The sequence below is a fragment of the Pongo abelii genome, chromosome 3 (assembly GCF_028885655.2).
Source record: "Pongo abelii isolate AG06213 chromosome 3, NHGRI_mPonAbe1-v2.0_pri, whole genome shotgun sequence".
Taxonomy (NCBI): Eukaryota; Metazoa; Chordata; class Mammalia; order Primates; family Hominidae; genus Pongo; species Pongo abelii.
In genome coordinates this window covers 752,383-776,718 of record NC_071988.2, presented here as the reverse complement: position 1 = coordinate 776,718, position 24,336 = coordinate 752,383, and the positions used below count along the sequence as shown (strand labels likewise).

At 54.0% G+C, this 24,336-nt stretch overlaps 2 protein-coding genes across 8 annotated transcripts in view; one reads left to right on the top strand and one right to left on the bottom strand.

Annotated features, from left to right (window-relative positions):
* CPLX1 (complexin 1) overlaps positions 1–4,798 on the top strand; it is a 40,621-nt gene extending 35,823 nt beyond the window's left edge. For both annotated transcript variants that reach the window (XM_024246549.3, XM_024246550.3), the window contains one exon: positions 3,056–4,798. In XM_024246549.3, coding sequence (XP_024102317.1) covers positions 3,056–3,253 — 198 coding nt within the window. In that variant the 3' untranslated portion in view covers positions 3,254–4,798. The remainder of the gene's footprint in view (positions 1–3,055) is intronic.
* A 14,521-nt stretch (positions 4,799–19,319) lies between these two features.
* The window catches only part of PCGF3 (polycomb group ring finger 3), a 62,938-nt gene continuing 57,921 nt past the window's right edge, over positions 19,320–24,336 (bottom strand). For all 6 annotated transcript variants that reach the window (XM_009239714.4, XM_054553648.1, XM_063723258.1 and 3 more), the window contains one exon: positions 19,320–23,397. In XM_009239714.4, coding sequence (XP_009237989.2) covers positions 23,350–23,397 — 48 coding nt within the window. In that variant the 3' untranslated portion in view covers positions 19,320–23,349. The remainder of the gene's footprint in view (positions 23,398–24,336) is intronic.

The following is a 24,336-nucleotide window of genomic DNA, read 5'->3' as shown; positions in this document are numbered from 1 at the left end:
GTCCTTTTGGAGTGTCCAGCCCCCTAGGCGGTTCCCAGAGGAGCAGCGCACCTGAACTCCCGTCAGGCAGCCATCTGGACAGGCCCGGGCCCAGGGAACAGGAGGGAGACTGCCCCCCTGTGCTCCGCACACTGACCCGCCCTTGGCTTGCATAAGCTTCCACCCACCCATGTTGGGCAGCCCACACCTGGGCCTTCCTGCACGGGCCTTCTGAGGGCCCACTAGGCTCCCTCAATACATTGCATTCCCCTACCCCCCACAGCTCACACAGTAGCTAGCAGGTGTCCACCTGGTTGCTGAATGCTGGGTGTTTGGTCCTATCATTACTATTGTTGGTTCTCAGCATTGATTAGCACCCACTGCCCTTTTTTCTCAGGAACATAGTGTTTTCAGGGTTCAAGTTCTCACCTCAGACGTGTCAGGGTCTCCTGGGTCCCCCCAGCAGCCACTCCCATCCTCAGGTGTTACCTCCTGGAGAGCTGCTGCCCAGCATCACGGTGGGCCTGGGGCTGGGTGTGCCTGCGCGTTTGTCTCTGGAGCAGACGCCTCAGAATCGGGTCTCAGCCAGACCGCGTGGGAGCCAGGCTCTGGTGTGCAGCCCAGCCCCGGAGCCCGTTTTCCCGGCAGAGTGACTTAGGCCGAGTCCGGCGTGACCTCAGCCTCAGAATGACCTGGAGCCTCAGTGCAGCAACTGGCACTTCAGGCCAAGCTTCGAGTGTCCCACAACCTGGTGGCAGGGCCTGGGGTCTCCTTCCTGGGCCCAGAGGGAAGGATCCCACACCGTTTGCAGACAGGGTCTCACAAGCCCCAAGGGTCACTCCCCGATTGGGGAGGTTCCTTTGCTCAAACAACTCATGTTCCCGCCGTTACATGCATGCTCCTCTGAGCACACGCGTGTTCCTGAGTGCCTTTGCTGTGGGCAGCACAGCTTCCTGGGCTGGGCACACGTGTTGCCGCGACGTGCACAGACTCCCACACCCCTGGCTGGAGGGAAGCTCTCTCTGGCCGGACCTTGCTTCCAGTGACATCACTCTCCACAGCCCACCCCTGGCCCCACAGGACGAGGAGCACATGCTCCCTCCACTTCCGTGCCTGGAGCTGCTGCCCTTCCTGCTGTGGATGGCTAGGACGAGAACCAATCTGCTCTTGCTGCCCCACAGGGTCAGGGCTTTGCTGCCCTCTGGTTGACGCCCCTGTCCCTGCGGAGGACGTTCCTACCCTGTGCTCTTCGCTTCACTGAGGAGACCCCTGGAGTCCCGGCTCTGTCAAGAGTATGCAGGAGCTGCTGAGGACTAGGGCGAGCCCACGGCCCCTCTCTCTCCTCAGTGGCCAGGTGGTGCTCTGGCCGCAGGCGGCTGGGAACATGGCGCCCTCCTTTCCATCTCACTGAAGATGGCCCTGTCCCCCCACACCCAGAGCCACCTGCAGCCCTAGGGGAGGGGAGAGGTGCCGAGACTGCCCTTGGTGGGGTTGGGGGGCACATAGGCAGCCCCCCACTTGGGAGGAGGGAGGGGCCTCTTTGGAGATCCAGGGGGTGCCCAGCACCAGGAGCAGAACCAACCGCTTCTATGGGGAGGGGCTGCTAAGACAGGAGCAGGAGATGGCAGGGGAGGGGCTCCTCCTGGGCAGAAAGGCCCCTCCCTGCGGCTGGTGATCCCACGGTGTGGTCCTCAGTCCTGTAGAGTGCTGGTGCCCACTCCCCTCCTAAGTTTTCTCCTGGACGCAGCTGCTGACGTCTTCACTGCTCCAGAGCACTGTTAATCTCAGATCCAGGACCTTGGACCTGGCCCGGGGGGTCCTGTTCAGGGTATGGGTGACCGGCTCCGTACAACACCAAGCCCCCAAACCTTCCAGGCCAGCCCAACCCCACTGGTTCCCACCTTCCTGGGCAGCAGGAGGCTGTTCCGTAGTTCTGTGGCCTCGCCATGACCACAGGCTTCTTGGACTGGTGGCTCACAGGAGGGCTGGCGGAGCGTGGGGTGGGGAGGTGTATTGATCTAGAAACCAAAACCCCTGGGCCTGACATCAGAGGCCTGGAGGGCAGAAGAACAAAATCCCATGCTCTCTCTGGAGGCTCTGGGGGAGGGCCCTTCCCTGCCTCTTCCTGCGTCTGGCAGCCCTGAACCCCTGGTGTTTCTTGGCTTGTGGCCTCACCACTCGCAACCTCCTCTGCTTTCGTATGCCCACCCTCGTCTGGGTGTCTGTCCTTTCTGTCTCTTACAAGGACACTCTCACTGGACTTGAGGCCCCTCAAATCCAGGATGGCCTCGTCCCCATCCTTACCATAATCACATCAACAAAGACCTATTTCCAAATGAGATCACATTTGAAGCTCCAGGCGACATGAATTTGAGAGGGACAATATTCAGCCACTACAGAGGGCAGACACACTCACAGGAGATGAGAAACACGGGTGGGCAGGGGCTCGGTGAGGCCCAGGCATGCTGGCTGAGGGCACAACTAGGCGGGATTCCAGGACATCCAGTGCCTGGAAGTGACCGCAGCCCAGGACCCTCTGCCGGCTGCCCACGGAGCTGCAGCGGCCTGCCAGGGAGTGGCCCTGCTGGGGCTGCGACCGCATCCAGGCAGCCTTGGCCAGGCCCGGGAGTGTGACTGCAGGTCGTGGACCAGGCACTGGGCAGGAGGGTCAGCTGCAGGGTGACTGTTTCTCCCCGCCTCTGCCACGCAGCATCCTGCCCACCCCTCCCTGCCACGGGCTGGAGGCTTCCTGGAAGGCAGGATGCCAGGGGCTGGGCTGGGTTTGGAGCCAGAGGTGGGGCCACAGCCCCCTCTCCTCTCAAGGAAGATGGGAGCCTCCCCTCCCTGCTCCCCCCCATGTCAGCTCCTGGCCCCCCATTCTCCGTGGGGGCGTCCCACTCCTCCAGGGACCCCCCGGGGTGGGGTCTCTTCTCCTTCTGGGGTTCTCTTGTGCCTGGTGGGGTAGGGGGCCGCACCCACGCCTTCGGGGGTTCCTGGGCCAGTCCCTGGCGCAGGGACGCTGCGGCCTGCCCGGGAGCCGCCGGGACCCCCGCCCTGACCCCCGCCTCCCCCACAGTATGGCATCAAGAAGAAGGAGGAGCGCGAGGCCGAGGCCCAGGCCGCCATGGAGGCCAACTCCGAGGGGAGCTTGACGCGGCCCAAGAAGGCCATCCCGCCGGGCTGCGGGGACGAGGTCGAGGAGGAGGACGAGAGCATCCTGGACACCGTCATCAAGTACCTGCCCGGGCCGCTGCAGGACATGCTCAAGAAGTAGCCCCGCGTGGGACAGCGGCCCCGCGGAGCCCCCGCCCCTCCCCCTCCAGATCCTCCGCGGAGGCCCCTGAGGGACGAGCAGAGCGAAGCCCCCACGCCGATATAAGCCATAGCCCCAGGCCCGCCCTGCCCGCCGCCTCCCTCACCCGGCAAGGGGCGCGCGCCCCCAGGACCCCCCCAGTCCACCCCGTGCTCCTCTGCCCGCGGGTGGCTGGAGCCCCATCGCCTGGGACGCCCCTTCCTCTTGCTGTTTACCGCCCACCCAGCAGCGCCCGAGGCCAGGGCCGCCGAAGGGCAGCCCCGCGACCACCCCTGTGCGCGCGTTCGCGGCGGTGGGCGCCTGTCGGGCCCGCACTCAGGAGCACAGCCATAGCAGATGGGGGGGTGCGGGCGGGGCGGGGGCGGCGGGGCCTGGGTCCCCCTCCTGCACGCGGACTCCGGGGTTCGGATCGCTCCGCCGTGAGTGTTTGCGTCCGCACGTGGCCGCTCTCCGCCCCCCGGCCTGCCCCCCTCGCGCCCCTGTCCATCCGTCTCTGTCCGCGTCCTTTCCTCTTCTCTCTGGAAGGTTTTGCTTCTTACGAACGCCACGGCCGTGTTCACTTCTAAACTAAAGAAAACAAAGCAATAGGTTTGGGGGACGCCCAGCCCCCCCACCCCCGTCACCCCGCTCTTCCCGAGTCCTCGCCGCTCGCCCGGCCTCCTAGCCTCTCCGCCCACGCGGCTGCTGCTTCTCGCTGGGGAGGACCCCTGCCCTCGCCCATTGAACACTGCACCCTCCACAGGAGCCGCAGAGGCCCGAGGCACCCAGGGGGTCTCCGGTCGCTGGAGACCCTGCGCCCCTGCCCAGCACCTCCTCCGTGGGCAGCTCCTCGGGTGGGGCCTGCGGGGTTCCCTGCGCGCAGCCGGCGCGTGTGTGGCCGAATCCACCTTGTGGCCCTGAGGGGCGGCATCCGAGCCCCTGTTTCTCCTCCATTCATGTTTAATTTGCATCACAATTTGTTGAATCTCAGGTAAATGAGGTCTTTGCATTTAATGAGTTTTATCTTGACAGGCGCCGCCTCGCCCCCGGGCCCTTTCGTCCACATCAAAAATGCATCAAGTCTCCACGTGTTTCGGGCCAGGGCGTGGCTCGGCATTGACCTTCGTGACCTTACATAGCTTTAGAGAAGCCATAACGTTAGACTGCAATACTAACGCCCCTCCGGGCAGAGCCCACCGCGCCCCTCTGCGCCCCAGCGACGCGGCCCGCGGGGATGTCGCTGTCCGTCCTGCTCGCCCTGTGCCCTCTCGCTGACTTCTCCCGGGTCATGTCTTTTAAAAACTCCTGTTTTCACACCTTACAAAGCCAGCTCTGAGCAGACAGGGCTTCCTCTCGTAGAACCTGCGCACCCCGTTCCCAGCGCATGGAGCCCCGAGCCGCGAGCTTAGCTTAGATCGTGGTGTCCTCTGTCCGTCTGTCCTGCGCCTGCGCCTCCTCCTGCATGTCGGGGCCCCTGCGTGTGTTCTCTCCGGATGGAATCACAGCCAATAAACACCAGTGATTTCACACCGTGTGGCCATTCCTTCCAGAGGTCCATTTCGCCAGCCGGTGGGAGGACCGGGGCTTTCCCCCGCGCATATTCTCTCCACGGCGGCTGCAGGGCCTCCCACCATTCTCAACTAGCTCCATCCAGTCAGACCCATTTTCCCTAGGCCGTCCAGCCAGCGCAACCTCCATCTAAACCGCAGACCTGCGCCTTCAGGGCTCCCCGCCCCCCAGGGTGGGTCTTCCACCCGCAAAGCCTCTGCCCTCTGCTCTCCCTCCCACCTAGGACCCCCGACCACAGGCCTGTCCCCCTCAGCTCCACCGGGCCCAGGGCCCCAGGTCACCCTCTGCTGCCCTTGCTTCGGCCCACCCAGGAATTCCTGCCCCCCCGCCCCGCACCCCCGTGGGACTGTCCCTCCTCCTGAGTCCTGGACCCGGATCCCTGCAGGGAAATGTCTGCCAACCTGGGCTGAGGCCAGAGGAGGTTCCTGACCCCAGCCCAGAGAACAGCCCCTCTGCCTGGTTGCTGGCGGTCCCGCCCACACTCAATCCGCTGGATGCTCAGCCCACCCCTAGCTGCTGCCTGCCACTTGCTTCCCCAGAAAGTCCTTGTTTGACCTCCATGTTGGGAAGCTGTTAAAAGATGATTCTGGCCAGGCGCGGTGGCTCCGGCCAGGTGCGGTGGCTGAGGCCGGGTGCGGTAGCTCATGCCTGTCATCCCAGCACTTTGAGAGGCCGAGGTGAGCGGATCACGAGGTCAGGAGATGGAGACCATCCTGGCTAACACGGTGAAACCCCGTCTCTACTAAAAATACAAAAAAAAAAAAAAAATTTGCTGGGTGTGGTGGCAAGCAACTGTAGTCCTAGCTACTTGGGAGGCTGAGGCAGGAGAATCACCTTGAACCTGGGAGGCAGAGGTTGCAGTGAGCCGAGATTGCACCACTGCACTCCAGCCTGGGCGACAGAGCGAGACTCCCTCTCAAAAAAAGAAAAGAAAAGATGATCCCGTGACACTTGTTAAAGCTCGGTGAGGAAGGCTTTATTCAGGACCAGCACCACAGGTACAGGCACCATGCAACAGGGCTTGCCATGGGTGCTTGGCATGGGTGCCAAAGAGCAGGGTGGGCTCAGTGGATGGACAATGACAGGAACATCAGGGGTTGTGGGATTCTGACGAAACCCAGCTAACTGGATTCTAGCTGGAGACAGGCAGGGCAATCAGACAGACCCATGGGGTGGTGGAGCATGAGGACCCCAATCAGATCTCCAGGATGAGGGTTTGTTGCTAAACTGACTTAGCCAGATAGATTCTTTGCTAAAACTGCATTTACAAGGAAGCGGGCCAATGGGCCTACCAGAAGATTCAGGAAGTTAACTAAAGTTTGACCACACAAAAAATCTTTGTCAGGAGCCCTCTCTAGGGAGCAGCATGTCTGGGTCTCCTGTAACCTTCCTGACGATGCTGGCTGGGAATGCCCCAGGGAGCTGCCCAGTCCCAGGGCAGGAGGGGCCCATGTGCCCTGCTCCCAGGCCGGGCCCTCCTCCATGCCAGGTGGGATCTGGGAGGGAATGTGCTCTCCTCCAAGCCCAGGGAAGGGTGTATCCAGCTCCTCCTCCTGCTGCCTCTGGGGAAGTGCGCACCCCAGGCACAACCAAATTGCCCAGGGTGATCTCTCCACTGCCAAGTAAGCAGCAGCTGGCCCCCCTTCCTCCTGGAACCGAAACTCAGTGTCTTTGCACCCACCCCTGTGCCCCTGGCTGCTGCCGGCTGCCCCTCAACGGGGCTGCTCTTAGAAGGGCACCCCAACATCCAGCCACTGCTCAGCCTGCGTCCTCCCCCATCCTCCCATTTCCCATCCACAGCCTGGTCTGGACCCCCTTGCAAGCCTGAGCAGCAACTTGGACGTGCCAGGTCATGACCCAGGCAGCCTTTCCTTGGAGTCTTTTTTTTTTTTTTTTTTTTTCAGACGGAATCTCGCTCTGTCCCCCAGGATGGAGTGCAGTGGCGCGATCTCGGCTCACTGCAAGCTCGCCTCCCAGGTTCACGCCATTCTCCTGCCTCAGCCTCCCGAGTAGCTGGGACTACAGGCTCCCGCTACCACGCCCGGCTAATTTTTTTTTTTTGTATGTTTTTAGTAGAGACGAGGTTTCACCGTGTTAGCCAGGATGGTCTGGATCTCCTGACCTGGTGATCCGCCCGCCTTGGCCTCCCAAAGTGCTGGGATGACAGGCGTGAGCCACCGCGCCCTGCTCCCTTGGAGTCTAGACCAGCTCTTCCTACAGCAATGAGTGCTGGGTCAGACCTGAGCTTCTCCTGGATCCAGCTCTCACCTCAGGTGACGGGGTCTGAGGCCTCCTGGGAAAGGCACTCCTCCTCAGATGTTTACTGAGCCCCTGTGATATGCGGTGCTCTGTTCTAGGGGCTGGGAATACTAGTCCCTCCCTCCTCGAACTGGTTTTCCTAGTGTTGGAAGACAGATGATAAACATGTAAGTGGCGGTGTTTGCCCTGGAGGAAAATCAAGCAGGACAGGGAGCAGAGAGCAATGGTTAGGGTTACTATTTCATGAGTGGTCTGGGGGCCTCTCTGTCAGAGTGACGTGCACAGACCCGGAGGGAGGCGGGTGTCCCGTGGGAGAGCATTCTGGGCAGAGGAACAGCCATTCGAGAGCCAGGAGGCAGCGCTGCCTGGGTGCCACCAGCGTGGCCCTGGCACCAGGCACTGGCTGGGCACCACCCTGCCCCCGGAGTCTCCTCCTTCTGAACGTTTAACTGTATCTTGAACACAGCGGGGCCGGCTTTCAAGCTCCAGACACGGCCTCCTCCCCAGGCCAGGAACCCCTGTCAGGCAGTAGATTCGGCCCCCTCAGCAGATCTGCCCCTCCAGAAGATCCGCCCCTCACAGCAGATCCGGCCTTCCCAGCAGATCCGCCCTCCCGAGTAGATCCGCCCCTCCAGGATATCCATCTCCCCAGCAGATCCATCCTCTCCCGCAGAACCGCCCCCAGCAGAACCGCCCCCAGCGGAGCTGCTCGGGCGGGGCCTCGGGGCCTAGGGAAGGGAGCGGGGACCGGGCCGTGGAGGGATTGGGCCCGCCCCTGGCCAGCGTGAGCCAATCAGCGCATGCTAGGCGGGCCGTCATGATTGGCTCCTAGAGGCTCACGTGTGGAGGCCTGACCAATCAGAGCCCGAGAGACGCCATTGCAAGCCTCTGAAGAGGAGCCGGAGCTGGGTGAGTCCACCGCTCACCCCGCGGCCGCACCTGCCCGCCTACCCAGGCAACTAAGCGCGGGTCTCGGGCCTGGCAGAAGCTTCTGCAGCTCCGTGCCCTCGCCTGGCCCCGCCCCGTCGGTTGCGTGCTTGTCTCGTCCTGCCCCCAGGCCCTGCCGTTCCCCACCCTTAGGCCGGCGTCACTGCCCGGCCCCGCTGCGGGCTGGCGCCAGCTCAGGAGGACGCCCCGAAGCCGAGGCCTCGGAAGCAGGTTTTTCCCAGACCTTCTCCTGCCCCGCGTTCCCCCCTAGGCCGGCCGTAGCGACCAGACCCCACCCTAAGCCCATAGCCGGCCCTCGCTCTCCGGGTGACCCTGGCTGGCCCTGTTTGTCTGTGGGTCCTGAGATGCGCCACTCCCGGCAGGAAGGGGCGCCGCCGAGGCCCGTTCTCAGCCTGGAACCCCGCTCCTGCCGTCGGGGCCCTTTCTGCCGCTGCCCACACGCGACCCTAGGCAAGGGGTGGGGGCGCGGGACCCTCCATGACATGGCGGCGGGGCGCTCTCCCTCATTTGAAACCAGCGTAAACTGGACCCGCACCACCTCCCAGACCTTGGGGGAGTCCCGGGAAAGGCTGTGGCCTGGGAGTCTGCAGGGCGTTGGCAGTGGAGGTGGGGAGAGACCCCAGCCCTTTCTCGTCCCCCCCACCAGCCTTGCCTTCCTCGTCGTGAGCCGGGGACAGTGGAGGGGAGTTAGGGAGGCCCCGCCAGATGGACTTTTTTGTGACTCATCCTATAAAGCCCCTCGGGCATAGCGACCCTCCACAGGACCTGTGTGCTCTCCCGGACTGTGCTGGAAGCTCAGAGCCAGAGTGACTTTTCCACCCTCGGGCTGGCTGGCTCAGTGGGCAGCAGGGACAGGGGGCTGTGAAGAGAAAACTCACTTGCCAGGGTCAGGGGCCGCTTGCTCACTGGGGAAAGCAGAGGGGTCCCTGCCACTTGCCTCAGGAGCAAAGCTAGTTGGTGAGGCACTGCCTTGCAGTTGTAGGAGAGGAATAACGGCCCCCGTGGGTGCTTGGTTGGAACGATTAAAGGAGAGTAACAGTTTAGCACGATTATTTCACACAGTTGTTCAAAGAGATGGCTTTGAATTCCAGCTTACATGGCGTCTTCAACAAAAAGTAATTGTTTAGAGAAGTGACAAGATGAAAGAGGACTCTGAGTCCTAGTCTCCCTCCTTGAGTCCCTGTGTGAGCAGAGGTAAACAATCAAAACTCACCAACTAAGACAAATTCACCTAGGACTGAAGGTATACACCATGATCCTGGAAATGATTAAAAAAACAACACAGGCTGGGCGCGGTGGCTCACACCTGTAGTTCCAGCACTTTGGGAGGCTGAGGCGGGCGGATCACTTGAGGTTTGCGAGTTCGAAACCAGTCTGACCAACGTGGAGAAACCCCGTCTCTACTAAAAATACAAAATTAGCCGGGTGTGGTGGCGCATGCCTGTAATCCCAGCTACTGGGGAAACTGAGGCATGAGAATCGCTTGAACCCGGGAGATGGAGGTTGGGGTGAGCTGAGATCACACAATTGCAGTCCAGCCTGGGCAGCAAGAGTGAAACTCCATGTCAAAAAAAAAAAAAAAAAATACAACCCACAACCGTGAGCCAAAGGGACACAGCGACAAGGGGTCCCAATGGGCGAAGCTGGAAAAACTTGAATAGCAGAATAAAGTAGCATTGGATTATAATGCACAGTGCTGAAGAAATATCGATGAGTCTTTGTTGATGTAATAAATGACTGAATGAGCTGGGCAGAGTGGAACCTGTAGTTCAGCTACTCAGGAGGCTGAGGTGGGAGCATCAGTTGAGCCCAGAAGTCCAGGCCTAGTAATATCCCATTTCCAAAATAAAAGACTGAATAAATAAATAGATGGGAGAGAGGAGACAATTGACCATGCAGGAGGAGTCCAAGTATTTGTTCTTTGAGGCAGGATCTTCCTGTCATTCAGAAGGCTGGAGTGCAGTGGTGTGCCGTTGCCTTGCTGCAGCTTGGACCTTCTGGGCTCAGGCAGTTGTCCCACCTCAGCCTCCCAAGTAGCTGGGACCACAGGCATGCACATCCAGCCGAGTCCAAATAGTGTATGCAGATATGCCTTCACAGAGGTGACCTGAACTTTCTGAGTTGTGAGTGAGCCTCACCTGGGGACCTCCTTTTAGGTAGCAGGGAAAAAGAGGAGGGTGAGCCACACCCAGGCACCTCCTTCCAGAGACCATGTGCCTCAGCCTCCAGAGTAGCTGGAATTGCAGACATGTGCCACCAGCCCGACTAATTTTTGTATTTTTAGTCGATATGGGGGGTCTCACTATGTTGCCCAGGCTGGTCTTGAACTCCTGGGTTCAGGTGATCTTCCCACTTCAGCCTCCCAAAGTGCTGGGATTACAGGTGAGATAAAACTTCCTTATTCACAGACTACATGATTGTTTATATAGAGAACACTCATCTAAAGCAACAGCAATGATTGCCACAAAGACCCTCGTAGAGCCAGTAAGTGAGTTTGGAATGTTTACCAGTAACACATACAAATTAATCTTAGTGCTGCGTGCAGTGGCTCATGCCTGTAATCCCAGCACTTTGGGTGGCTGAGGCCGAGGCTGGTGGATGGGCTAAGGTCAGGCGTTTGAGACCAGCCTGACCAACATGGTGAAACCCCGTGTCTACTAAAAATAGAAAAACTAGCCGGGCATGGTGGCGGGCACTGTAATCCCAGCTACTCAGGAGGATGAGGCAGGAGAATCGCTTGAACCTGGGAAGCAGAGGCTGCAGTGAGCTGAGATTGCACCATTGCACTCCAGCCTGAGAAACAAGAGTGGAACTCTGTCTCAAAAAAAAATAAAAGGCCCGGTGTGGTGGCTCATGCCTGTAATCCCAACACTTTGGGAGGCTGAGGCAGGCATATCACCAGGTCAGGAGTTGGAGACCAGCCTGACCAACATGGTGAAACCCTGTCTCTACTAAAAATACAAAAATTAGCCAGGTGTGGTGGCACACGCCTGTAATCCCAGCTACTCAGGAGGCTGAGACAGGAGAATTGCTTGAACCTGGGAGGCAGAGGTTGCAGTGAGCTGAGATCGTGCCACATTTGAACCCGTGAGGCAGAGGTTGCAGTGAGCCGAGATCATGTCACTGCACTCCAGCCTGGGCGACAGAGCCAGACTATCTCAAAAAAAAAAAAAAAAATCTTAATACTATAGACAAACAATAAAACATTGGAAACTGAAGTTAAAAACACAGTAGCTCCTGAGAGAGAGAGAGGTATAAATCTAACAAGACAAAACAGGATCTGTATGCTAAAAAAAACTACGTATGTGGAGAGACGGCACACAGCACGCTCACGGACTGGAAGACTGAACATAAGATGCCAATCTCAGAAGGATCTGTGAAATTAACAAAATTCCAAAACGTTGCAGTAGGACTTCTTTTTAGATTTAGAGAAGATGATTTTAAAATGTATATGGAATGGTGAAGGAGCTAGCTAAAACAGTAAAAAGGATAGATAAAACAATGTTTTAAAAAGAACAAAAAAGTTAGATGAATCACATTACACAGTTTTAACACACACTTTAAAGCCACAAACATCAAGATTGTGTTATTGGCAAAGAACAGACAGATGGGTCAGTGATCAGAGAGTCTATAAGCAGACCCACACAAATAGGGCCATTTGATCTTTGACAGCAGTGCAAACAAAAACAACCCTGTGGAGAAAGGATTGTCCATTCAACAGAGCAATGGGGCAGTTGGTCAACCACATGGAAAAAATGGAACCTTGGTCTAAACCTCACATTGTACACAATTAACTAGAATCATATGTAAATGTAAAACAAAGCTATAAAATGTTTGGAAGAAAACAGAAAAATACCTTTGTACCTGCTGACATTTGGTAGAGTTCTTAGACGTGATCCCAAAGGCATAATCCATAGAAGAATCCATAAAAGAAAAATTTGTAAATTGGACTTTATGAAAATTAAAAACTTAACTTTTTTGAGACAGGGTCATGCTCTGTTGTCCAGGCTGGAGTGTGGTGGTGCAGTCATAGCTCACTGCAGCCTCGACCTCCTGGGCTCAAGCCATCCTCCTTCCTCAGCCTCCTGAGTAGCTGGGACTAGAGGTGCACGCCACCATGCCAAATTTAAAAAATTTTTTCCAGAGTCTGAGTCTTGCTGTGTTGCCCAGGCTGGTCTCAAATTCCTAGCCTTAAGTGATCCTCCCACCTTCGGCCCCAAAGTAGTTGAGATTACAGGCATGAGCCACCATGCCTGACCTAAAAACATTTGAACTACTAAAGACAGTGTGAAAAGAATGAAAAGATGAGGAGAAAATATTCGCAAATCACCTCTCAACTAAGGACCTGTATTTGGAATACACAGAGGACTCTTAAAACTCAACAGTAAGAAAACAGTCCAACTAAAAAGTGGAAAAGACCTGACCAGACATGCACCAGCGATGACACAGGGTTGACTGTCGGGCACAGGAGAAGAAGCTTGGCACCACCAGCCACCAGGAAATGCAGATTCAGCCACCACACAGGCCATGAGGCACCTGCACCACAGCCACACTGCAAGAGAATGCTGCTGGTGCCCCAAGCTGCCAGGGTGTGGACCTGCTGGAAATGGAAGACGACATGGTGGTTTCCTATAAAGTTCAATGTACACAGCCACATGACCCAGCAATCCCACTGTTGGGTATTTAGAGAAAGAAAAACTTAAGTCCACATAAAAACTGTACGTAAATGTTTATTGATGCTTTATTCATAATCATCAAAAGCTGAAATTCAAATGTCTTTCATTGGGTGAACTGGTAAACTGTGTTGTATCTGCAATGAACTACTACTCTGCGGTGACAATGGGGAGAGACTGACACGCTGGGCACCATGGGGGGGAAGAGGTGAAGGAAGGTTGGGGGAAGGCACCGTGGTGAGGTGTGGCACTAAGGAGATTTGGGGGATGGAACCTTCTGTGTGCGGACTGTGGTGGTGGTCACATGACTGTACATGTGTTAAAGCTTCAAACAAAAAAGTTAAAAATTTTAGTTTAAAATATTAAAACATTTTAAAAAACTGACACGTACTCCTGATTTTTTTTGAGATGGAGTTTTACTCTTCTTGTCCAGGCTAGAGTGCAGTGGTGTCATCTCGGCTCACCGCAACCTCTGCCTCCCGGGTTCAAGCAGTTCTCCTGCCTCAGCCTCCTGAGTAGCTGGGATTACAGGCATGTGCCACCATGCCTGGGTAATTTTGTATTTTTTAAATAGAGATGGGGTGTCTCCATGTTGGTCAAGCTGGTCTCGAACTCCCAACCTCAGGTAATCCACCTGCCTCGGCCTCCCAAAGTGTTGGGATTACAGGTGTGAGCCACTGCCCCTGGCATTCCTGATTTTTAATAAGGTGTAACAGAAGATAATTTCTCTACTTGGTATATGGTATTTATCAAAACCCTGCAGCAATCATGCTTAAGTCAAGATATTTAAAGTATTCCCATTAAAGTCAGACAAGCACAGTTCTCCTTGCTGTCACTGTCAGTGTTTCTCCAGACATCCCAGCAGGGTGAGAGAACCGAAAAAGAGGGAAGGAGATGAATATTGGAGACAGGGTTTAGTAGTTTGTTGATGATACAATCATCTGCATGTAAATCCAAGAAAATCCCCTGAAGAACCCTGAGGACCAGCTGAGGAGTTCAGTCCATGCCAGATCCAGTGGGTTTCTCTACTCCACAATAACCCATTGGAGCGTGAGCCACAACCCTCCACCTCCCTATGAAAGAATCACAAAACAAGCTGGAAGAGAAGGGTGTAAGGACCGCCTGAGGAAGACGCTAAAAGAGGGTGAGTTGGCAGACATGCCACATCGTGGGTGAAGGATGTCAGCTGCCCCACAAAGTAAACTGTACATTCATTGCAATCCCAGTTAAATTCTGATGAGATTAAATGACACAGGATAAGTTGCTTCTGTAGCTGATCTAACAGAAGAAAAGCCAACATTAAAAGAAAAAAGGCTGGGTGAGGTGGCTCATGCCTGTAATCCCAACACTTTGGGAGGCTGAAGCAGGCTGATCATTTGTGGTGAGGAGTGTCATTTGTGGTCAGCCTGGCCAACATGGTGAAACCCATCTCTACTAAAAATACAAAAATTAGCTGGGTGTGGTGGTGGGTGCCTGTAATCCCAGCTACTCAGGAAGCTGAGATAGGAGAATTGCTTAGGCCTGGGAGGTGGAGGTTGGTGGTGAGCCAAGATTGCTCCACTGCATTCTAGCCTGGGTGACAGAATGGTACTCTCTGACACACACACACACACACACACACACACTAAAAAGGGCCGACACACACACACACACACACACACAAAAAAGGGCCGGCATGGAGGCTCCTGCCATAATCCCAGCACTTTGGGAAACCGAGGTGGGCAGATTGCTTGAGTTCAGTTCGAGACGAGCCTGGGCAACATGGCAAAACCCCATCTCTACAAAAATAAAAAGTTAGCTGGGCGTGGTGGTGCCTGTAGTCCCAGCTACTCTGAAGGCTGAGGTGGGAGTATGGCTTGAGCCCAGGAGCCCGAGGTTACAGTGGGCCATGATTGCACCACTGCACTCCGGCCTGGGTAACAGAGTGAGATCCTGTCTCCAAAAAAAGAAAAAACCACACCATAAAGGGGGTCCTACTGTGTCCGGAATTGGTGGGTTCTTGGTCTCACTGACTTCAAGAATGAAGCCGCGGGCCCTCGTGGTGAGTGTTACAGTTCTTAAAGGCGGCATGTCTGGAGCTTGTTCCTTCTGATGTTTGGATGTGTTTGGAGTTTCTTCCTTCTGGTGGGTTCGTGGTCTCGCTGGCTCAGGAGTGAAGCTGCAGACCTTCGCGGTGAGTGTTACAGCTCTTAAGGCGGTGCGTCTGGAGTTGTTCGTTCTTCCCAGTGGGTTCGTGGTCTCAATGGCTTCAGGAGTGAAGCTGCAGACCTTTGTGGTGAGTGTTACAGCGCATAAAGGCAGTTTGGACCCAAAGAGTGAGCACTAGCAAGATTTATCGCAAAGAGCGAAAGAACAAAGCTTCCACAGTGGGGGAATGGAGCGGGTTGCCACTGCTGGCTGGGGCAGCCTGCTTTTATTCTCTTATCTGGCCCCGCCCACATCCTGTTGATTGGTCCATTTTACAGAGAGCTGACTGGTATGTTTTACAGAGAGCTGATTGGTCCGTTTTGACAGGGTGCTGATTGGTGCGTTTACAATCCCTGAGCTAGACACAAAAGTTCTCCACCTCCCCACTAGATTAGCTAGATACAGAGTGTCGGTGCATTCACAAACCTTGAGCTAGACACAGCATGCTGATTGGTGTGTTTACAAACCTTGAGCTAGATACAGAGTGCCGATTGGTGTATTTACAATCCCTTAGCTAGACATAAAGGTTCTCCCAAGTCCCCACCAGACTCAGCCCAGCTGGCTTCACCCAGTGGATCCCGCACCAGGGCTGCAGGTGGAGCTGCTTGCCAGTCGCGTGCTGTGCGCCCGCACTCCTCAGCCCTTGGGTGGCCGATGGGACTGGGCACCATGGAGCAGGGGGCAGCGCTCGTTGGGGAAGCTGGGGCTGCATAGGAGCCCACGGAGTGGAGGGAGGCTCAGGAATGGCCGGCTGCAGGTCCCGAGCCCTGCCCCGCAGGAAGGCAGCTAAGGCCCAGTGAGAAATTGAGCACAGCAGCTGCTGGCCCAGGTGCTAAGCCCCTCACTCCCCGGGGCCGGCAGGGCTGGCCGGCTGCCCCGAGGGAAGGGCCCACTGAGCCCACACCCACCCGGAACTTGTGCTGGCCCGTAAGCCCGCGTGCAGCCCCGGTTCCCGCCCACGCCTCTCCCTCCATCCACACCTCCCCGCAAGCTGAGGGAGTCGGCTCCGGCCTTGGCGAGCCCAGAAAGGGGCTCCCACAGTGCAGCGGCGGGCTGAAGTGCTCCTCAAGCACTGCCAGAGTGGGCGCCAAGGCTGAGGAGGCGCTGAGAGCCAGCGAGGGCTGCGAGGGCTGCCAGCACGCTGTCACCTGTCACTACCAGACCCGAGCAGAGCTGTGGACAACACAGTATGGGAATTAAGCAGGTGAGATGACCAGAGTCCTCACTGCTACTAGAAGATGGCAGCCCAGGAGAAAGCTACCAGCCAGAGGGAGGCCTGCCAGAGATAGCCACATCTCCTCTCAGAGAATGGGGGTGATGAGGCCCAGGCCAATCTGCCCTGTGCTGTGGGGCAGAGGAAGCTGTGGGACTGGACAACTCCCAACATTCACAGTTGTGGCACCAGCTGCAGGTGAGAAATGTAAGGGGGGACCCTGCCCCCTCAACCTCTGAGGGGCCCTGGCCGACTGGGGGCTGTCCCCACCTGAGGGTTCCCAGCCTTCCTACAAGGCAGTGTGCATGGTGATGACTGAAGTCTTGGGGTAATCTCCCAGCAAGAGGTCAGGTCCTGGTTGTGCGTCCCAGGGTCTCAGGGAAATCGGCTGCTCCCCTGACCCAGGGCACCTTCATGCTTTTTCACAGCAGGACTACTGTGACCCTTTCATCTTTCAAAAGACTTTGACTAAAAATGCTTTAAAAAAGCAACCTTCGGCTGGGCGTGCTGGCTCGCGCCTGTAATCCCAGCACTTTGGGAGGCCGAGGCGGGCGGATCACCAGAGGTTAGGAGTTAGAAACCAGCCCGGCCAACGTGGTGAAACCCCGTCTCTACTAAAAACAAAAGTTAGCCTGGTGTGGTGGCGGGCGCCTGTAATCCAGTTACTTGGGAGGCTGAGGCGGGAGAATCGCTTGAACCCAGGAGGCAGAGGTTGCAGTGAGCCGAGATCACACCACTGCCCTCCAGCCTGGGTGACACAGTGAGACTCTGTCTCCAAACCAAAAAAAAAGAAAAAACATAGGAATTAACGTAGTGGTCAAATGGTTGTTTGTCCAACTGCGACAAGAGTGTCATCCCTTGAGCAGGCCACGCCCTCCCCAGGAATTGGCGTGGACAGACACTCTGGGGTGGGAAAGGTGGGCCCAGGGGAGCATCTCCTTCCTCACAATTGGAGCATAAGCCACCAAAAAAATGAAACAAATGTGCTTTGTGTACTTTCCTTGACTGAGGAGTAACGTGGGTAAGAGAAAGGACTCTGCTTATTTATGGATTTAGGACTCTGTGCTGATTTATGTAAGCACAGTTGCATCTCTGTAAGTGGAAGACAGTAAGACAATTCTATCTTCTATTAAAGGGGCCGTTCAGTGCAGCTACTGCAGAGCACCGTCAGCACAAAGGCGTCCCGACCAATGCAGGCTCGGGCCTCCACAGCCCCTCAAGAGGGACTCAGTGCGTCTCAAGGGAGTTTTATCCTTAAAAACTAGAAGCCATATGGACATCATCTACTTTGGGTGGATATTGTGGGCCTCAGGGGCCTCTAGCAGCAGAAGGCCCTGGCTTCCTGAACGCAGACAGTGCGGGTCTCATCACAGCAAACCCCTTTGTTTTTCTGTTCCTCTGCTGCCTTTCAGGGGACACTGGCCTTCACCCAGTCACAGGTGTACTAACACACATGACTAACACAGGATTTTTGCCTTATGCACACACAACTGCATGGGAGAAACAAAACCACCAGCGAGCAGAGAGGCCTCGGCCTGGCTCTGCTGTGAGAGCGTCGAGGTCCCTGCAGCCCTGAGCTGCTGCAGAACCCACAGGAACCAACTTCCAGAGCTTGTTTCCGGGATCCTGGTGGAGGGCCCCCACCCACTGTGCTTAGATGGAGCTTGAAGCTCTCAGACCTCAGGCTCCCGTGGCTGCCATCACTGGGCTTCATGGCCCAGTCCCCAAAGTGGGTGGACCCAATTTTGAGGACTTGTGTTTCCCCTGCTCCCTGCGGTTGACGCTGACATCAGTGTCTGCTTGTGGTTTCAGCCAATATCTTGACATTTCTAAGATGGACAGATGGACTGGCCAAAAATAAGTAAAATACACTTTGAGTCAGTGAAGTCTTTTTTTTTTTTTTTTGAGATGGAGTCTTGCTCTGTCGCCCAGGCTGGAGTGCAGTGGTGCGATCTCGGCTCACTGCAACCTCTGCCTCCCGGGTTCAAGTGATTCTCCTGCCTCAGCCTCCCGAGTAGCTGGGACTACAGGTGTGCGCCATCAGGCCTGGCTAATTTTCATATTTTTAGTAGAGATGGGGTTTCACCATGCTGGCCAGGATGGTTTCGATCTCTTGACCTTGTGATCCACCCGCCTCAGCCTCCAAAGTGCTGGGATTACAGGCATGAACCACTGCACCCGGCCAAGTCCTTTTTTTTCCTTTTTTTTTTTTTTTTTAATTGAGATGGAGTCTTGCTCTGTAGCTAACGCTGGAGTACAGTGGCATGATCTTGGCTCACTGCAACCTCTGCCTCTTGTGTTCCAGCGATTCTCCTGCCTCAGCCTCCTGAGTAGCTGGGACTACAGGCCCCTGCCACCACACCTGGCTAATTTTTATATTTTTTAGTAGAGACGGGATTTCACCATGTTAGCCAGGCTGGTCTCAAACTCCCGACCTCAGGTGATCAGCCTGCCTTGGCCTCCTACGGTGCTAGAATTACAGGTGTGAGCCACTATGCCCAGCCTAAGTCAGTTAAGTCTAAGACCGAACCTATTTTTAAAAAGTTTACTGCTTTTGGTTGTGAGAATATAATTTTGGCCATATTCTCCTTTCCTTCCAATTCTAGTTCTCTTAGAGTTTCAAAATTGTTGTATATTACTTAACCTTTAAAAACTGAAATTTGGCCATAGTGCTTTTTTTGGGGAGGGGCAGCAAATTGTTGTAGGGAAATGGAACATTCATTTGTCAGTTGACACACCTATGGGAATCAGTAAGTTCTTTTTTAGCCGTATTTTCCTTGGCATAACCAGCTCCAAACTGCAGCAACCTCTTTACGCAAGGAGACAAACTGAATGAGCTTTACAAAGTTTGTGGCCCAAACTCTGGTAGCAAATGCTGGACCAATTTAAATGAGGGTTTGCAACCAGGGTGACAGTTTACAAATGCTGCCTGGAGCAAATCGAGACATTGGTTAACCTGGGAGTGGGGAGGGCTGGGGTGAGGAAGGGAGCCGTGGGCTGGTGTGTGGACATACGTGCAGGCATGTGGTCGGAGCGCACACATATGTAGCATGCGTGCGTGTGTGGCCAGTGTGTGTGCGGCCAGGCTGCCTGAGTGGTCTGTCCAATACCCACAGCATTACTCATCCCATGAGCAAGTTATCTCTCATGCTCGTACAAATGATTTATGTAATACATTTCCAGCCAGAAACACTTTCACTTAAGCTTTTCTTTTGCTTTTATTACAAGCATATAATATTAATTGGCAAAACACTGAATACAAGCTTCACTATCATAAAATCAAAACATTTAAGCAATATTCCAAAAAAGATTTGACAAAAACTAGCCACTAAGAGTACAAAAATTACACACCAACACAAAGCATAAAAAATGTAAACTTTCAAATTAAACAGTCAAACACATGTATCTTCGTGATCACCTCCACACCTCGACTGCCTTCGTCTGCCGTACGCTGCTGGTAAAGGCTGGGTGGCTGCACTGTCTTCCCCTAACCCAACATTGCTTTCGTCTGGGAAAATGCGTCTGATAGGCAATTAAGCCATGGGAGTGGACATTTACACGAGGCTACGCACATCTCGGGACGCTCAAACTGCAGTTCGTTCCTCAGACGCACTGTTGGGTGCGAAGGACACCTGGAGGGTGAGGGAGACCTCGGCGCGTTCTTGTGGGGCCTTGGCCACATGGCCATTGCCCGCACCCTGTCCCCTGCCTGGCAGGGGACACAATATTTGTACAGATTATGGTATCATTTGAATGATTTTCTAATCTATCTCAATTTATGTGTTTAAATGTCAAGGCAGAGAAATACATTGATCATGTTAAGGTCACGTGATGTGGTGGCGCAGTAATGACTTCCTGAGGAAACAGAGAAATTGGATGTTTTGTGATTTAGCTATGTGCACTAAACTTATTTTCCATGTTTTGAGAGCACATTAAACATTCACGTACAATGTGGGAATAGGTTGGCTCGTACCCAGAACGTCCAACCCAATGCCACCCTTTGAATCGCTGTGAACGCCGTTCTGTTGCCGTTCAGAGAAAACAAGCAAGGCTGCGAAGCCCGGGGGTGCAGGCAGCTGCAGTGCTTGGGCCAGGGCAGCCCTGCTCTGGTGGTCTGAGGCCACGTGGCCCCGCCCCGGGGCGGCCTGGCCACAAGCACGTGGGGTCCAAGGCACCAGGACCCAGGCAGGACCGAGGTGGCCCCACAGCGCGGCCCGAGGCATCACTGGCTGACAGGCACTCACACACAACCCCAATAACAGCATTCTCACAATAATAACAATGAAAAAGGAAAAACCAAACAGCTGAATGTACATATTTTGGAATTCCATCTATGTTCCCTTTCAGTTTAGCAGAATAAATGCTACATTACCATTTAAACAGATGTCTAATAAATGCATGTTGGAACCTATTGCACAAAAGCATAAAAAATGCTCTTCATCCACATAAAACAAAAACATACAAATTAAAAGCTACTCAAAGTAAAAAGAAGCTTGCAAAACATCTCACAATTTCATTTTATATGCCTGTAAATAAAGCTGGACCACTGAAACCAAACAATTGGATGGGAAAATATGATAGAAGGCTTAAAATAGAATAAATAATTTTATAAAGTTAAGTTTTCTTTTTTAACCCCCCAAATCTTAAATTCAATATTATATATTCTATTTGAATTTTCTATTTCCATGAAAACTGCATCGGTGAGACCGTATTCCGGGTAATTAGCCCCACTGCTGTTGAAAACGACGCATAAGGTGATTTAACAGCATTTGTTTTACCAGCATAAATAGTTGTGAAAACTTCTTCACAGTAACTCCATCTGTTTAAAAAAAAAAAACTTAATAGAATCCAACCGTTAACCGATCCTGGCTTTCATGCTGGAAAAAATGAAATTCAGCCTTTTTCTGTGAAATGAGAGGTTGACAGAAAGGAAAGAAGGCCGCCCAGAGGCTCCACAGACGGCGGGGCCATTGCGCTCCAGCCTCTAACGACTAAGGCTGCAAGGTCAGACGAGAGGCAGAGGCCCCAGGGCCGAGTCCTGTAGTGAAGACTGTCTGCACGATGAACTCCTAGAAAAATAGGGACTTCTGCTGCTGAGGTTTTGTCAGGTTAACGCGGTTACAAAAGCAGGGTCACCACCAGCCGGAGACATCAACACGGGCTCCACTCACCCGTCTCTCTGTGTATTTAAATACATCAGCTTAGCACCATAGCAAAGTCAAGTGATTTCAAAGATAGCTACAAAGTTACAAATATATATTATGAGATTATTACAATGATATTCAGTTTAATCTGAACTGTGATTTAATTTTATTTGAATTTGGAGGCTTGTAACTGTTTAATCCTTTCTTATTCTGCCACACAGGAAAATGCCTAAGTTCTAACGTTACACTTAAAACTGCATTGTGATAACACACGGTTGTACAGAATGCTTCAGCAGTATGTATATTTTGAGGTAGACAGGTAATATTTATTCATACACAGCTACTCATAGACCCTTATACAGTGACTCTAGAAAATGATTTGGATGAATAGCAAGCTTAGGTAACTGAGTAACTCAAACCGTCCTGGGAGTTGATGGGCTTAAAGAAAGAGGTGAATTTTGACCAATTCCTAACAAAGAACTTGCTTTTGTTTTAAAAGGCCTTACGCTGACAGTCACTCAGATGGAATTAATATGCATGTTTTCCTCATCCCTAAGATGAGGTCTCTTGAGCTGCTTTTTATCTAAAGGAAGCAGAAGAAAACAGCGAAATTCAAGAAAAAAAACCTCCAAGGTGGTTGGCTTCTTGGAAAGCCTGAATGGTGGCCAGGGATCACCTGGGCTCCCAAGGAGTGGAGGGAAGAGGGATTCAGTTCCACAGGAAATAAATGAGAACAGCCCGGTGGAGAAGACAATGACAACTGCAGGACAACACCTCAACCGCTCCAGAAAACAGCCCTTGCTCCTCCTCCTGGCCTTTCCACACTTCCAAGTTACTGTTTTAAAGGAAAAAAAATGTGTGTGTGTGGCAGTTTATTCTCTGTGACAAAAACATGACCATCCGGGAGGAGAGGGGCTAACGGTGCAACCAACTGAGGCTGAAACACAGCTTCAGCTGAAATGCAGCTTCTGCAGAGCAGGGGCTGCCTTCCCTCTGAGCCCTTCAGCTGCTCACCCTGTCCCTGCAGCTCTGAAAAACGCCCTTCCAGTAAGAGGCCAAGGAGCACATGAGCTCCTCCCACCAGCGAAGGGGAAGGGTAGGCCTTGGACAGAGGGGGCAGTGAGTGCGTCTGGGCATGAGCCCGAAGCCACCACCAGCAAATCCTCCCCACGGACGCCAGGAGAGCTCTGATCCCAACCACCACTGCCTCTCCCTTCAGCAAAATCAAAACGGGGAAAGAAAACGTAGGAAACCAAATGGCGGCACTCAACAATTTGGGGGAACAAGTAATTTTTAAAAGTAAGAAATGTTCTGTAAACCAGCACTGAGCTGGTCACACGGCCTCTGGTCTACCTGCTGAGTGTGTCAGAAATCGCAACGTGGCGTCTGGGACCCCGTTTCCAGGGCTGGGTGTGTCGGCCCCAGGCGAGCGACAGTTGAGTGAGTCCAAGTGCCGACCTCACATAATGAAAGGCGAACCAGTCAGGGAGCTGCTGTTGTGTTTCATAAGGTGGGAAATTAAATACAATGGTTAAATCATAATGTTAATGGAAACCTCTTTTGGTTTGCTTTTAAATTAATTTTTTATATAACTTCTAAATCTTCAAGAAGCTAAAGGCAACATAAATATTGTCATTCACCATGAAAAGACATTTTTTCAATAACTTAGGAAGGATTCAATAAAAGTCCAACTACACTTGAGGCTTATCATAAAACCTAATTCATAAACTAAACTGAAGTGAATTCAGATTTTCAAGACCTGGAAAGCAAGCAGAGGGAGCTCGTGTCAGAAGATGACTCAGAACCGTGTTGCCTGGAGCATCACTCTCCCTGCAAGGCTGAAGCATGGGGTGGGACGGGGGAGAGGACGATCAGCTCTGGGAGACTGTGAAGTGTTTTCATCCTCTGTAAACGTGGTGCTGGTAGTGTCTTGTTGAGTGTGAATTCTCTCTCATACAAAAGTTATAAATATTCTCTATTCAGAAGTCTGGTCCACATGACACCCAGAGGCAACGTTCTTAAGCGCGGCGGCCGGGAGCACCCAAGGGTGCGAAGGCCCAGTCTGTGGGCGCTGTGTGGCGCCATTCACAGCAAGTCCATCTTGGGTCTGTAGTGCAGCAGGAGTGGCGCCTTCTGGAAGACACAAGAACACACAGTGCCTGCTTAGCAGGGGTGGAGGCGAGGAGACGGACCTACTTCATTGGGAAGGGTGCTGAGGAATCGCATCCCGTGAGACAGAGTCCACACGCGGGGCTGCACAGAGACCCTTCTGTTCTGAGCAACGTCAAGTTGCCGGGGGAAGACGGGCTGGGAAGACATGTGCCCTCTCCCCTGGCCCCAGGTGACCCAGTGACCACTGTGCACACCGTGGTGGCCACCTGTACCTGATGTGGCCCTGGCCGCCACTCCCCTGCCTTCTCTCTCAAACCCTCTGGCCCAGCCCCAGGCCGGCCTTGGCTCCTCCTCCTCTCCCCAGGCAGCAGCACCAGCTGAGGTGGGAGGGTTCCACCATTGGTTTCCTGCTTGAGAGGGGCCCAAAGGCCCCAGGGGACCGTCTGCTCATGGTGCTCATGGCCTCAGCACTTTCCCACCAGGGCCTGTGCCCCTTGGAGCTCAGCTGGCACCTTCCAAGCTGGCTCTGGGGTTGATGATTTCAGAAAGACCAGAACTGTGTTTCACAACAATCTCTGTAGTTGAGTCATCACTTTTTTTTTTTTTTTTTTTGAGACGGAGTCTCGCTCTGTCCCCCAGGCTGGAGTGCAGTGGCGCGATGTCGGCTCACTGCAAGCTCCGCCTCCCGGGTTCACACCATTCTCCTGCCTCAGCCTCCTGAGTAGCTGGGACTACAGGCGCCCACCACTACGCCCGGCTAATTTTTTGTATTTTTAGTACAGATGGGGTTTCACTGTGTTAGCCAGGATGTTCTTGATCTCCTGACCTTGTGATCCACCTGCCTTAGCCTCCCAAAGTGCTGGGATTACAGGCATGAGCCACTGCACCTAGCCGGAGTCATTTAAGATTTTAGATAAGAGATACACAGCAAAGTCACTGCCATTCAGAGCAGACTCTGAA